Here is a 15,145-nt window from a genome sequence, read left to right as displayed (position 1 = left end):
ATAAAATCCCGTGGTGAAAAAGAATGAGGGTTTCTATTTTCAGCCTGATTTTTTCTCTAGCCCACTGTATGAGAAGAAAATCAATCGAGATAGAATTCAATGGATCATAACCTCCATCTTTTTTTGTTAAAATCAAGCCATTGGAGCAGAACCTCCATCAAGCCATTAGAACAGAACTTTCATCTCCTTTGTCTCCATTTTCGTTCTGTTCTACTCTGGAGCAAAACTCTCGATCAAATCTGTTTTTTGCCCGGGTGGCTCTATTTGGAGATAAATACACCGTTTAAAAGATTTTGAAAAACGAATTTCAGTGATCTACTTGGAGCTTGCCTAGGATAAAATTTCTTGTTAGGCATTCTTCTTGGTGGCTCATTTGTAATGAATAAATGTTTGATATTGGATATGATTTCGGCGCAACCATGTTTTAATAATTGCAAAAACCCAGCTTGTCTTTTCTTTTTTAATCGGCCTACGAGAGCTTTTAGGGAACTGTAATACAGCTGTTTAAATACTAAAAGACAAGATGAGTTAGTAAAACTATCAAAACATAGTTGTGATGATATCATTTCCCTTTCTTTTTTATTGTGTTTCTCAGAGTGGAAACTATTGCAATAACCTTTGATAGCTGCTTAAGAAAGAAAAGACAGTGTGTGTTTGTGCAATTATTAAAGTGGTGTAGAGCGAACACAACTACACAAGTAGCCCTAAGAAATTGTTAAAAAGAGAATTTTGAAAAAGTCGTTATGATCCGGTATGAAGGAATTTGATATGCTTTGTGCTTGTGAAGTCGACTATTTTCCAAAAAATCATGTGGATTCCATTTCATAAGATGTTCCAAACTGTTCATTTGTCGGGCCACAACATAAATAGGTTGTACCCCATAGATAATTTCTATAGGATGATCCTAACCCTCCGATCTATAGAGGGACTGCACATTATAGAAACCTCTATAGATCGGAGGGTTAGGATCATCCTGTGTAGCTGATCTAGGGGTACAACCTATTACTCTGTGGACCAACAAATGAATGGTTTGGATCATACTATGAAGTGGGCCCATTGTACTTTTTGAAAAATACTAAACTTCAGGCGCATACAACCATAAACACTGTCCTATGATTTTTTTTTTCCTGCCAATTATGCAGTGTTTGCGATGAGACTGCCCCACTTCAACATATCGATTCCCACATTTGACTAATTTTATCATTTCGGCTGATAAGGCTTTGTTTTAGATCTGTTACAGTTAGAATATTTAAAATCTCACCATTAGAATGGATTGATTTCTTACTGTTGGACCACCATTAGAATGGATAGATTTCTTACTGTTGGACCACCATTAGAATGGATTGATTTCTGTGAGCCAGAAAACACAACAATCTGCACTCCTAACATCTAATAATGTGTCATTTCATCCCTTGATGTGAATAGTTTGCTGTGTAATTTTTTACTGTCCATGTTCAACAACCTCACTCCCCCGCACTTCATTGTATTTGCAATGATCTCCCGGTTGAAGCATCCCTCCACTCTAAAATATAAACATTTTGCCATGAATTTATTCAATTTTATAGAAAATGCTTCCGGTTTCCTAATTGGTGAAATTTGTGATTAATGAATTGTTGTGAATATAATGCTTTCAAAAATAAAATACTCTTAATTTTAGTGGTAACAAACTTCTGTGTGTGAAGGTAGGCTCAAGCTAAGATTCTACTCGTGAGCATAACGGTATATAAGCCAGCGCGGACGATATAGAATCAAAGCGAAATGCTCACTAGAGACAATGAATCCATTTCGCCGGATCTTCAATTCTTGTGTCAAACTACAACTAATGAAAAGTACAAGACAGTGCAAAAAGTGATATAAAGATATATTAATACATGTTCGATGTTGATTCTTAGATCTCCCTTTTAGACGGAGTCATCTCTTTATATAGATTTCTATCGTAACTATCCGCAACGGCTCGTAATCTCTGCGAGGGAACTGCTATAGTTGTCAATTTCCGTTTCGAATTTCAAAATTCAATCTGTTCGAGATAACTAGCATCTGTATCCTGAGAGAAAATGATTGTTCATGAGTAACTGCTTTATTTCTACCGGATGAATTATAAGCCAACAATTCGGCCCTACATGACTGATTCTAAATTTAAAAAATGATTTTGCTAAGGGCACTCGTTGTTAACTTACCAACTTCTCCAATAGCTTAAGCTGTTGGAGGAAGGCGTTATTTATCTTTTATACTTTAACACTCCCCCGCACGTGTAGCCCACTTGGCAAACACGTGGCACATGCGGTCCCACTTTTGGGCTGACAATTGCATGTGGATTTTCGCTATCCGGGAGATTTGAACTCGAGACCTTTGGCTCTGATACCATGTTAACGTGCATTGCAAAAGAAAATTTTCACATGTCTTGATAAAGAAATCTCAAAACAGGTTTAAATGTCTGAAAGTACTTGTAAAATGGTTGTAAAATTTCTTTTCCAATGCACCTTTAACGATGACTTTCTCTTTAGCAAAACCTATTTAAAAATGGGTGTAAAGAGGTAGGCACTGGCGTATAGGTTTTGAGCATACCTAATATGTAGTAGACGTGTAGCAATCCAGGTTGTTGATCTGGTGCAGTGATCCAAGTCGTTGATCTAGTGGGCCACATCCAAACAAGTCTGACATGTCCTAAGAAGGTTTTAATTGTTAAGATTTGCATGCATTGATGGATTGGACGAGATCCATGCTAGGTGTCGAATTTGTGAAGGATTCGTAATAGAGTGATGATGAATCAGATCAGTTAATGACCCAAATCCGAATAAATGCATTGTTGGCCACACAACCAGATGGGACCTGTGGTTGCTCAGACAAACCAAAGGAAAATGGTACCTCGGCTTCTATCCAATTCCATACTAACTCTGGGTTGCCTCGAGATTCTCGGTCGTGGGCTTGTTTTTTATTTCATTCACCATTAAAGAAATGATTCCATATTTAATATCCTTTTGAACGGACTCCATGCTTTCCATATTTTTTTATTTATATCTTAGTTAATGGTGCATCAAGTCAAAATGAGAACAAATCAAAGGATTCGTCGCACTAAGTTTCTCGATTAGAAAACCTCATCCTCGGGGGATTTGATTCCGATTCTCAAAAAATTTCAAATCTTTCTTCTCAATTGATAGTTTGATACTGGGTGGTTGGATTCTCCAAGTCAATGAAATGGCTTTAGCATGTGCAACATCATGCCTACTAGTCAAAATTCAATAACTCCAAAAAAAAAACTCTAGAGAGCATCAGGTCCCGCCCTTTAATCCTTCCCCATCTGCCCTGTTTTTTGTTGAGGAGAAAGAAAAAAATGAATATTATTTCAAAGCTAAGCACAGTTGTTGTAAGCAATTCACTTCCACTCATCTTACCGGGTCTTAAAATAGAGAATGAAAAGCATTGAAGAACACATCCTTAGTGTGTGCTTGAATGGCCTTACACCTCATGCCTAGAAGACACTCAAAGAACACATTAATTTTAAGTTTTTTTTTTTTTTTTTTTTTTTTGCATATATCGAAATGATATCCACACCCACTCGTTAGGAACCTGTATTTGTGGTTGTAAGTTGGAGATGGGAATGTGGAGAGAATAGTTTGGTTGGGAAATTATTGAGTAGAGGTCTGGAAACATGACATGAGGGTAGAAGTTGCTCCAAGTTGAAGCCAAACTCACCCATCAAAAAATTAAATTTAGGTGGTTGAGTGGTTGACGAGTAGGGGAGGTGGTCACCCTCATGGGTTCGATCCTCCCATTATAGTAGTCAAACTATTTGCTATAAAACCTACATAGTCAATTAAGATTATTCACACTCCATTCATTTTTATTATGACTAACTCACTTTCCATGGAATTTTTTTTTTAAAAACAAAATACTTTTCCCCTCTTTTCTAGAAGGAGTGCCTTTACCAAAATGGATACGTATGGTAAAGGAGCAGTGCCACACTGTATTATTTTTGACTAAAGAGAGCCAAAACAAACAAAAATTCAATAGTAAAACGGAAAATGTGTGTCTTCCACATTCATCGAGACTAATTTTATAACGTTGCATCACGACGACTTCAACCCCCACTTTTTCGACTTTTCTAACCCACAAGTCACGTTACCCAAAATCCAAACCCCACTCTCTCTCCACTTATAAAAAGAAAAAGAAGAAGGGATAATTACATTTACACCCCCTCTAGTTTCCCGCACATCCACTTCCACCCCTATATAGTTTAAAACGTGACAAATACACCCTGTAGTTTCAATTTATTTAAGGTTGGCCCCCTCAGCCGAAGGTTCGTCCATAGATTGAAGGGTTAGGATGATGCGATGAGCTGATTTTTTGGGCACACCCCATCAATGTCGGGACCCATCAAATGAACGCTTTGGATCATCCAAACAATGTGGGCCCACATTATTTGGATGATTTTTTGGTAGTGTTTGGATTCGAATATGGGCCCACATTATTTGGATGATCCAAAACGTTCATTTGATAGGTCCTGACATAGATAGGGTGTGCCAAAAAAATCAGCTCCATCTGATTTTTTGGTAGTGTTTGGATTCGAGTATGGGCCCACATTATTTGGATGATCCAAAGCGTACATTTGAAAGGTCCTGACATAGATAGGGTGTGCCCAAAAAATCAACTCCATCTGATCATCCTAACCCTTCAATCTATGGACGAACCTTCAGCCGAAGGGGCAAACCTTAAACAAATTGAAACTACAGGGTATAAGTGGATATGTCAGAAACTAGAAGGGGGGTGTAAATGTAATTATCCCACAAAAAAAAGAAAAAAAAAAAAAAAAAAAAAAGCACAATACTAAGCGTCAACGAAACGCAGATTGGGCCCCACCACGCCATAAAATCATCATCACTTTTGACCACTTCCCACCTAGAATAGGTACCACCCTGGCCCACCACGACACCCACCCATTTGACTTAGTTAGCACTAAACGACAATAAACTTCGACCGGATTCAAACCGAGAATCAATTCCCGTTTATAATTTAACAGACAAAAAAATAAAAATAAAATCCACAGCCGAATAGCATAGAAAAAAGTGAAAAATCCATTTTTTTTCTTTTTTACATTGAGAGGGCAAGAACCCGAAGATCGATAATACTAAAAGCTCTAAAAATGTCTTTTCCGTTGCTCTTTTTTGGTTGATTTTTTACGTCGGAATTTTTCTGCCTCACTCAGGGCTCGAACACGAGTCCTACGGAATTCGGGATCGGAGTTTGGGAATGACGGTGTTCGCCTTCGTAGGTCACGATCAGCATAGACGGGTCATCGGGAGCCCTCTCCACGTGTTTTCTCGCAGGGCAACCCCTCAAGCTACTGCATTTGTAATAACCCCTGAAAGACCCAAAAACAATAAGATAATTACTAAAATGCCATGCTATACTATTCTGTTTTGACTTCTTCAGAATACAAACTAAGGGTAGTTCTGTAAAAAAAAGATGAAATAAACAAGCACCTTGGATACGGTGATCCTTTAATAGGTTTCTGGCCGTATTTTCTCCATGAATATTCGTCCGGTGGGATATCGGCCGTCTTAGAACTTATGGCCGGGACTTTTATGGTTTTCTTCACTCTAGATTTCCTGTAATAGCAAAATAATAAAAAACGTTATTAAAATCAAATTATAAAACGGGAATTTACTAATATACGCCTGGAATGCATGAAGTGGAATAAGGTGACAGCTTTGACCGGAAGGATCAGATTCTTTCCATTATACTACCGGCGCATCATAAGATTTTCTAGCAGAGGTTAGCTAACTTGCGCTTACCTTCTTTTGGAGCAGTGGCAGTGGCCGGAACCGGAATCTTTGCCGGAAAAGTCTTCGGAATGACCGTGTTCCTTGCACTTTCTCTTGTAAGAAGAAGAAAGAGGCGGTTTTCCGGCAGAGATGGTGGGGACAGGAGTGATCAGAAGGGAAGAACCCTGTTTTCCGTTAGAGACGCTCCCGTCTCCGGTAATCGAAGACATAAAGGACGAATTTGCAGAGATCGGAGGCGAGATACTGAAAGTCTCCTTGGCCGGAAACTGATTCGTACAGATCTCAGTGATAGGGTTAGGGTTAGGGTTTGCCTTTGTGAAATCCAAAGTTAGGGTTTGAGTAGTAGTAGGTGGGGGCGGGTTGGGTTTTGGAGACGGAATTAGGGTTAGGTTTTGAGGTCCGCGACGGAATCGGGCGTGTCCGGTCCGATTTAAGATGGAGATGACTTTCTTGAACTTCGAGACGGTGAAATCTGCAATTTCTCTGCAATCCATGGCGTTTTGAGCAGGGTTTTGATGTTGAAGGACTCGGATCAGATGATCCATACTTTTCAAACCCGCAGAAGCTGCTTCTTGAATCGCGAACTGATCTTCCATCTTCGAATAAGCCATAAGATCAACGGCCATTGAAGAATCTTAAAGGTAAGAGAATAGTGAAGATAAGAGGAAGAACAGCTATGCCACCATTAAAGCTCGGATGGGAGCTCTGCAATGGAGAGAAAAATAAGGGTTAGGAAACTTAGAGAGGAGGGGGTTATATGCTAGTAGAGTAACCGGGGACTCCGGTGGAAAGAAATAGGAGGATTCGAGTCAAACAAGGTTTACCATCGGACGGCTAATATTCGTTTGTGATTTCAACTGTAGAAAACAAATCGGAGGCTCCGTAAAAGGAGTAGGTGGTGGGACCCATAACATATAATAAAATGATGACGGTCTTCCAAATTCACCGCGAGAAAAGAAATTGGCTTGCCAGTTGCCACCACGATATATCGCATGAATTCAAGCTTGTTGCGAATGAGATTTTGTTTCTCACCGTGAAAATGATATTTCCACCCTGTTTCCCTGCATTTCCACCTCATTTTGCTTAGTTTTTCCCCAAGAACAGCGGCAATTACACCTCATTTTCTTGGGTTGTTCTACAAGAGTCCAAATTTAAAGTAGGGCTATTTGCTTAGGCGGTTAGGCCCTCTTCGTTTTGGATTTTGAGTTCAAAACTGATTAAGGGATTCACAATTTATCAGTGTTTAGTCCAATTACCAATTAAATAAATAAGTAAAAAAATTCCGTTGAGGTTTATCACTAATATTTTTGGGATGTGATATCCCCCCATCCCCTCGACACGATCTTGTTCGTTAAGTTCTAAAGGCAATGAAAAACGTTACAGGTGGTGAATTTATCCTCAAGCAGTGAATCATTCTCATAGAAAATGTCAGGAGGGGGGTTAATTTCATTTCCCTATTTTTTTAAATTGTTTTTGAAAACCTATTATTTCCTTGAGGTTTACCATCAATAGTATTGCATCTCTAGATTGATTTTCTCAGGGGCAGAGCTACATGTAGGATGAGGAGGGGCAGCTACCCGTGTTGAGTTGGACCAAACTCCTTAATGCTTCGTTTGGTTGCCAGTAGGACTTGCTAGGTTTTTTTTTTCCTACAATTCCTAAAATTCCTGCCAAAATTTAAGGGTGTCATTACCAAATATGGGAAGGGAGGAGAGAGAAAGAGATATGACATCATTCCCTAGGAAAGAAAAAGAGGAGACAAAGAGTCTATGTCACCACAGAAGCAATCATTACAAGAGGGGGATTAAAAAATTCTAGTGCTAAAAGGCTACCAAACATGGGATGGGACGAAAATTTTACTAAAAACTTCCAAAGATAAAAAATTTACTGGCAACCAAACGGAGCATTATAGACCCAACTCAATTGGGCCCAATCCCCTTTAAGATTTGAAGCCTATAAGACTACCTCCTTATGTATAAAGCAGCTGCTTCGTGATGGATCTTTCCATTTTCACCGATGGATTATAAAAAATCAGTGTAATTGGACCATCATTGCATTTCGATCAACGACTAGCAAATTTCAAGTTAAATTTGTTAATGTTTTAATGAGTGGACGGCCAGGATGAGTTCTTAGACTTTGATCGACTACCAAATCAATGGTCTCCATGAGAGAGAAAATTATTTTAAAAATAAGAAGCGTTTTTTTCGGCAACGAGAAATTGTCGAGAAAATCATCCCCGAAAACCCGCAGAATAATTTCGCAAAAGTCTCAGAAGGAACGGCAACAATGATGGTAAGAGTGAGACTACGGGTAGTGGAACCTCTGTAGGCGTTGGCTTTTGCAATCAAAAGTGTTGACTAAACGTACCAAGTCTTGCCCACCGGTTATAGACGGTTATTAATCCCATCCGTTGATAACAGTCAAGATTAATCCAACGGCCAAAATGGAATACCAATAGTTTGACAGGACTTAATTTCTATTAATTTAGTCCGCAAGCACCTCGATGTCTCTTGGCGTTTCGATACGCAACACGTGGCATGAACCTTCATGAGTCATGAGATTAGTTGTTGCCCGTTGAAGATGTTGAAGCAGAGAGAGAGAGAGAGAGAGGAAGGAAACGTGTGAGCGAGGGAAACGACCAAAAAAAATGGCGTGGGTTGACCTGACCAGGAGAGCGAACGGGCCCGGACTCGGTATGGATTAGCCCCCATTTGGTCGCTGCTTTGCCTTTTTTCTTCTCTCGTTTTTCTAAATTTTGTGGGAACGAGTCGTAACGACTAAGGAAACGTTTTGTTTTGAAGCAAATCAAAGCCTCTCTTTTGTTTTCCCAACTGTGTAGTTTATTCAACGAATAGAAGGGGTTGGGGGTTGACTATTTATTTGAGCAGATCAGTGATATTGGGGCAACTTCTTTTAGATCTTTTAGAACATCAACGGTCTAGCTTTTGTTGGAGGAAATATAAACTACGCTTTATGGATCATCTAGACTTGGCAAACGGGCCGGCCGGGTTTCACCCAACCCGTACGGGTCGGGTCATAAATGACCTGGAATTTTACGGGTCACAATTTGGTGAGCCCGGACCTCACCCGTATTGGCTGGGTGAACCCACAGGTCACCTGGCTTCTTCTTTTTTTCGCTGTTTTTATCCGACGCTATAATAGGATGATCCAAACCGTCCATGTGATGGGCCATAATGTAAATATGTTGTGCCCAAAAAAATCATTTCCAAAGGATGATCCTAGCCCTCTGATCTATCGAGGATTTGTATATTATTATTTATGGAAAACTCTATGGATCAGAGGGCTAGGATTATCCTATGGAAATGATTTTTGAGACACAACCTATTTACGTTGTGTTCCATCAGATGGATGGTTTAGATCATCCTATGATGTGGTCCGTACAGTACTTTCTGAAAAATATGGGACTATAATCATTTGGGTTTTTACGGGCACCCGTGGGTCCACCCGGCAGGCCTAATTTTGACAGGACCCGTACGGGTCAGGTCAAATTTCAACGGGTCACTAAATTAGTGACCCAAAGTGACCCGGTAGGCTGAGTGGGCCTGCGGGTCCGGGTCACTTTTTGCCAGGTCTAGGATCATCCGATAAGGATACTCAACGGTGCTGGCCCTATAGTTTCCTTTCAGTTCAAGGGATCAGATCACGAGCTAGAAGTGGGGCCCAATAAGCATTTCCCATTATATTAAGCCGTACCTGTAAATTCTTAGGTTAATGTTCCATGACGTCGATTCACCCAATTGTCTTGATCATTGCATATTTTATTAAATCTGAGCCTTTCAGTGTTTAATTAATAGCTAATTGTAGGAAAAACGATGGTGCTTATAGTTGTAGCTTGAGTGGGCATCTAGAAGGTCAACCCTTGGTGTCTAAATGAAAGTCTTATTCAGAGCCGTTCGATCGACGGTAATGACATTGTTTGCTTGTTTAACCACCCTAAAACGGCCTTTACTTCAAATTGCATTTGATTTTGACTCCAATAATCAGTTTTCAACTTAAAATCAATTCTCAAAATAAAAAAACAAACAGGCCTGAGATAAGAAGGTCAGGGTTTCTAGTAGCAAGATTCATATTTGTAAAAGGGAAATGTTATCAGCGCTACTGTATTTTGATGAGGGCACTCCTCACTTTATTAAAAGTACGGTATGGCCCGCACCATAAAATGATCCAAACCGTCCATTAGATGGTCCACAGCCTAAATAGGTTGTGCCCTAAAAATCATTTCCATAGGTTGATCCTAACCCTCCGATCTAAATGTTAGAGGGTTCATCCTAATCCTCTATAGAACGGAGGGTCACATCTAATAGACGGTTTGGATCATTTTACGGTGCGGGCCATACCGTACTTTTAATAAAGTGAGGAGTGCCCTCATAAAAATACTGTAGTGCTGATAACATTTCCCTTTGTAAACTAGTTGTGAGACCTTAAACAAGTTGCATAACAAATGTTATGACTTTGTTTCTTTCGAACTAAAATGGGCATAAAACAAAATTTACACCCGTTTTAAGTGGAAGATGGGTGTAAATTTTGTTTTAAGCCCATTTTCCATTGAAAGAAACAGAGGCTATATGGAAATCAGCAACCCAGAATTTGGACCTAGTACCAAAGGAATCTCACCGTAAAGTGAACAACACATGTGATGAAAACTTAACCATCAGCATTATTCCTTGTCACTAATAGTGTGTTTTTTATGTGATCTCGATGGCTATTCCTTACTATAGACAAAAACCCTCACCGACTTCAATTTTGATTGCCTTGCTACTTCCTCAATCCAATGGATGGCCAGGATTTTACGATCATCAAGCATAGTGGAGAAGAAAGGTTTAGTTTTGTGTGTTTCCGACTGTTTGACCAAAGCTTCCTTGGTGGGAAAGGTTTTAACTGAATGTACATTCCAAGGAAGCTTTCAGCTTAGTCAAAAATGAATTGCTGTCCCACTAACACAACCTATCTATAAATCGCTGCCCACAAGATCTGAGGGCAGTTCAACAAATATTTATTGAATATACTTACCAAGGATACAAACCTTCTAGAAAAAATGTGTTGCACATGTACAATCAATGGAATTGGTCAGAAGGTGGGGTCTACCAAATAATGTGCAGATAGGATGATCCTAACCGTCCATGCAATGAACTTTTGCCCAAGCAAATGTAGGCCGTTCGCAACTTAATTGTTTGTTTGCAGCTGATAATCAAATGGCCAGGATCATCTAATCAACGAGATTTTTTGGAATCTGGCCAATCAATTGTCACTTTTGGACCCTACATGTGCCGCGTGGAAATGACTCATGCTAAGTTGATGGAGTAAAAAGAGGTAGGGACAGACCGAAAACAATTTAGGTAGAAATAGTGAGGAAAGACTTGATGGCTAACAACATAACAAAGAACAAGACCTTGGATAGGAGAGAATGGAAGAAAATGATCCACGTAAAAAACCCAACAAGTGTCAGGATTAGACTTAGTCAATTTGAGCTGGGTAGACCCTTTCACCTTTTTCATGAAACTTTTCTAAAAGATTCATTAGGCGACCCAAGTAGTTTGGGACAAAGGTTTAGTTGAGTTGAGTTGTATGTGTCGTGCCTGTAGATTTGGCCAGCAATCATCACTGTGACCCATTACCATCGACCTCAACTTGATCAGATGAGCCTGGGTAAGTTTTAAATTATTGATTTTTGCAGGACTTTATCTTACGGTTCTGGATGGTCTACAAGTTGGACGGTCTCGATCACATCTGTCTGTCTCAAGTTGGGACCCAAAAATTGATGGGTTAGGGCCTTTTAAAGAATTCAGTTGACAAGGTTGACAAAGCTACTTGAAGCTTTTACTTTTGCATAGAGCAATCAGAAAAGTCTGCAATGGCTTTAAAGAGATTTTCAATGCTCTGGTCAGTGGCAGGTTGCAATGAACATGTTAGGTTTATCACGTAACATGTAATGGTGGGCCCTACTGTAGTGGTGCCATTATTAAAATAATCATACATATTAGACGTTCTTAATTGATTATGTTCTATTGGACCTTTATTCTCAGTGGATTTTCATTTTATAGTGAAACAACCAATTACTCCAAAAGCTTATTATGCTGTTTTAGTTGGTGTTATATTAACATTTATGCTTCAACAAGTGAGCAAGTGACCTCCAGCTTGTACTTTTGCCTACACATTCTTGGCCCAAAGATGGAGACATGAGCAGCTGGTAGAAGTGCAAGTGGACTCACTTTTTCAATGATCCAAGCTGTTAATCTGCCTGGGCTTCTTATGGATGGACCATGAATCCAAATCTGCTCCCACGAGATGATTCTAACCCTAGTATTGGCAATGAATACCGACAGTTGATTCTTTGTTTCTTAATCGTCCATTTAACGACCATAAATTGAAGGGTTAGAATCATCCGGTGGGAGTGGATTTTGATGCATGGCTCGTCCATAGAAAAATCCGAATAGATAATAGATTTGGATCATTGAATGAGACCCTATTTGTTTTGGATTTTGAGAACTCATTGTGAGTCCAAAGCTAATTATTAGACTCAAAATTAAATGTAATTTTCACTCCAGTAATCAGTTTTAGAATTTGGTGTTCTATCCTGAGGAACACTTAGAATCTGATCTTGGGTGGTTAACTTAGAGCAAGCACATAATATTTTAATCTTTACAATGGAACGATAAAATCACATCATTTGCCGTAGATGCCAGATTTTCGCTTTTCTCCGAGCTTGTTGCCTCTGTTTGATGATCCTGAAGGTTTGGCGGCCCCTACCCGTATTTTTAATAAAAAAGGTGATACAATATCAGGATCAAGATCAATACCCAATCCTTAAAACAGTCTAAGGAAGAGGCCAGTACCACCAGGGCTATGAAACTCCTGAGAACAAACTCAATACAGGCAAAGGAAAAGAAAGTGCATGAGCTTTGTGTAATTGTCAGGGCCGTAGTAAGTCCCCTTCGGATTATTCTAATCCTCTAATTTGTGGTCACAAAATGGACGGTGAGAAAATTTTAAAAAGAAGCAAAAGGTATGTGTATTCATCAAGAAATCTTCTACAAGTTAGAGGATTAGAATCATACAGCCGGGGGTTGGTTTTGCTCCGTGAGCCATTGATAGTAAGGCTTACGAAATAAATGGTTTGGATCGTCAAGCAAGTGGTCTCACACTTGTACTTCTGCTCACTCATACTTTTACTAGAAAAATTCTGGGCTTCCAAACTTTACAACTTGGCACATCCACTGTAAAGCCCATGGCAGCTGTCATTCTGGGCTTCTATTTATTGTCTATTGCATTTATTGATATTATTGCCGATTCTTTATTGAATAAAGCATGCAGTTTGGCATCAGTCATCAACTGTTTGAAATATGTTCTCTTAGAAAGACCTACTCATGGAGCCTGGAGAGAGTATAAGGCAAGAGAATAAGAAGAATGATACAATATGGTGTATCAGAATCATATTGTGATATGACATATTTGGTTTAATGGGGCTCATATTTGATCAATTAGGACTGCCCTCTTACTGGGCCTTGCCTTGGATTGCCCAAAAGTTTTGGGGAACAATCTAACCCATATGGTCAACAGCCTGTAAATGGAAGGTAAGAAAACAGGAAAAGGGAATGCCAGTAGTTAAAATCACATTAATTAGAAGATTATGATTGTCTGATAGAAGTAAATTTGGCAATGGAGACTCATGGACATTATTGAGGAAATTAGTGATAACCCACTATCATATACTGGCACTTCACACTGTAACCTCCCACAATAAAGAAGTCTATTATATGGCTTGAGAATTTTAAGCTTTGACGTGGTTTATTTGTTTAGGATATGGTTGAATTGTAAGGAAATAGTCATAACCTCCCTCAAAGTGGTACTTTGTTCTTCTACGTCCTTGTTCTAATCAATTATTTTCAGTGTTGATGTGGAAATAGTCATAATAAGTGACTTGATTAGCTAAAGAGTGGACAAGTCAGTGTCCACCATATTGTCCAGACTCATTGTGGTTGGTTAGCAAAAGTGAAATTCAGCAGGGCGCAGAGTGCTGCTGTGTTTAAGCATCATATCGTTGATGGGATCAGTTGATGGAGTAGAATTGGTTGAGGGCCAATGAGATGTGACTGAGTGTTGGGTCAGTGGAGCACACTGATTTCTTAGGCAGTTAAGTTTTGCGTGTAGGTCACTGGTTGAGAAGCTGTCAGAACCTTCGGAAAAAAATGAAACGCCGAAGGGTGTGGATTGGGGAGGATTCCTTGCTAATACCCAAACTCCTCAAACAGGACTGTTAGGCCTAAAATCGGTAACAGGTTATGGTAGGGCTGGGTGGTCCGGGCTAACGAGCCACGGCTGAATGGCTGGTTGAGTCCTGCGCTGCACAGAGTACAGACAAGAAAGAAAAGGGTCAGAGGACCAACCCGGAGTGATACTCCGGACGGGCGCTTCGACACTCAAGTCAGTATGAGCAGGAGTGTAGAGCAATGTCAGAGCAAAAAGCTTAGAGTTTTGGTTCTCAGATTTTCAGGACCCTCACCTTAGCACAAGTGAAGGCTATTTATAGTGATTCTGGGCCACCTGTCTAGGACAGGTGGTAGTTCTGAGCCAGGTGGTGGCCTCTGTATGGACCAGGTTTCATACCTAAGGAGGGCAGGTGTTGGTCCCTGATTGGTCCAGGTGTCACACCTAGTGGAGACAGGTGTTGGCCTTCCAACGGTCCTTGTGAGGGCCACGTGCCAGAAGCTAATTGGATGCTGAGTTCGGACCCCTCAGTGCTGAGTCCGGATTGCTGAGTCCGGATTCCCTCAGCGCTGAGTCCGGACCCTATCAGTTGCCCCCTGGTTCTTCAAGCCATGAAAGTGGCTAGAAGAAGCAAAGAGAAGGTAAAGACAGCGTCGGGCCGGCCTTAAGACCTCCAGGCAGCTGAGGCCGGGCTCAGACTCAGCTAGGAGAAATAGTGGCTGGACAGGAGACTCCTGGCGCCCTGGCCTGGCCTTGGCGTTTAGCCTGAAGGAGTACGGCCGGGCAGAAGGCATTCGACTATCCAGCACGGCTGAATTTTTGACCAGGGGCCTGGGCGGCCAGGGGTCCTGGACGTCCTTGGTCAGGAAGTCATATGGTCCTGCTCGGCTAAGGCTGTGAACGGCCAGCCGGGCAGGTCTTTGCTAGTGAAACTTTTTGTCGCCTAGCGCTTTTGTCATCTAGCGTACGCGCCATATCCTGTCCGGACAGCCGGACAGGTTTTTTGTCGTCTAGCGCTTTTGTCGTCTAGCGAACGCGCCATATCCTGTCCGGACAGCCGGACAGGTCTTTTGTCGTCTAGCGCTTTTGTCGTCTAGCGAACGCGCCATATCCTGTCCGGACAGCCGGACAGGTCT

The 15,145-nt window shown here is 40.6% G+C and overlaps 1 protein-coding gene across 1 annotated transcript; it reads right to left on the bottom strand.

Annotated features, from left to right (window-relative positions):
* Nucleotides 1-4,979: 4,979 nt before the first annotated feature.
* On the bottom strand, nt 4,980-6,519 carry LOC143879758 (putative WRKY transcription factor 17). Its single transcript, XM_077382299.1, has 3 exons — nt 5,793-6,519; nt 5,481-5,606; nt 4,980-5,359 (listed from the first exon to the last, which is right to left on the bottom strand). The coding sequence occupies exons 1-3, from the start codon at nt 6,407-6,409 to the stop codon at nt 5,200-5,202; spliced, it is 903 nt and encodes a 300-aa protein (XP_077238414.1). The 5' UTR covers nt 6,410-6,519; the 3' UTR covers nt 4,980-5,199.
* Between the last annotated feature and the right edge of the window lie 8,626 nt (nt 6,520-15,145).

This window comes from Tasmannia lanceolata, unplaced genomic scaffold (genome assembly GCF_043159265.1).
Source record: "Tasmannia lanceolata isolate RefF3 unplaced genomic scaffold, GAP_Taslan_0.1 ptg000006l, whole genome shotgun sequence".
Classification (NCBI taxonomy): Eukaryota; Viridiplantae; Streptophyta; class Magnoliopsida; order Canellales; family Winteraceae; genus Tasmannia; species Tasmannia lanceolata.
The sequence above is the reverse complement of the archived record's forward strand: the minus strand, read 5'-3'. Positions and strand labels throughout refer to the sequence as shown.

What these genes read in the sequence shown, in the direction of transcription:
- LOC143879758 (XM_077382299.1), bottom strand. Translation starts at nt 6,409, where the DNA reads ATGGCCGTTGATCTTATGGCTTATTCGAAGATGGAAGATCAGTTCGCG. An exon ending in TGCCACTGCTCCAAAAGAAG is followed by an intron (nt 5,607 to 5,792) that starts GTAAGCGCAAGT and finishes TTGCTATTACAG; the next exon opens with GAAATCTAGAGTGAAGAAAA. An exon ending in AAAGGATCACCGTATCCAAG is followed by an intron (nt 5,360 to 5,480) that starts GTGCTTGTTTAT and finishes TGGGTCTTTCAG; the next exon opens with GGGTTATTACAAATGCAGTA.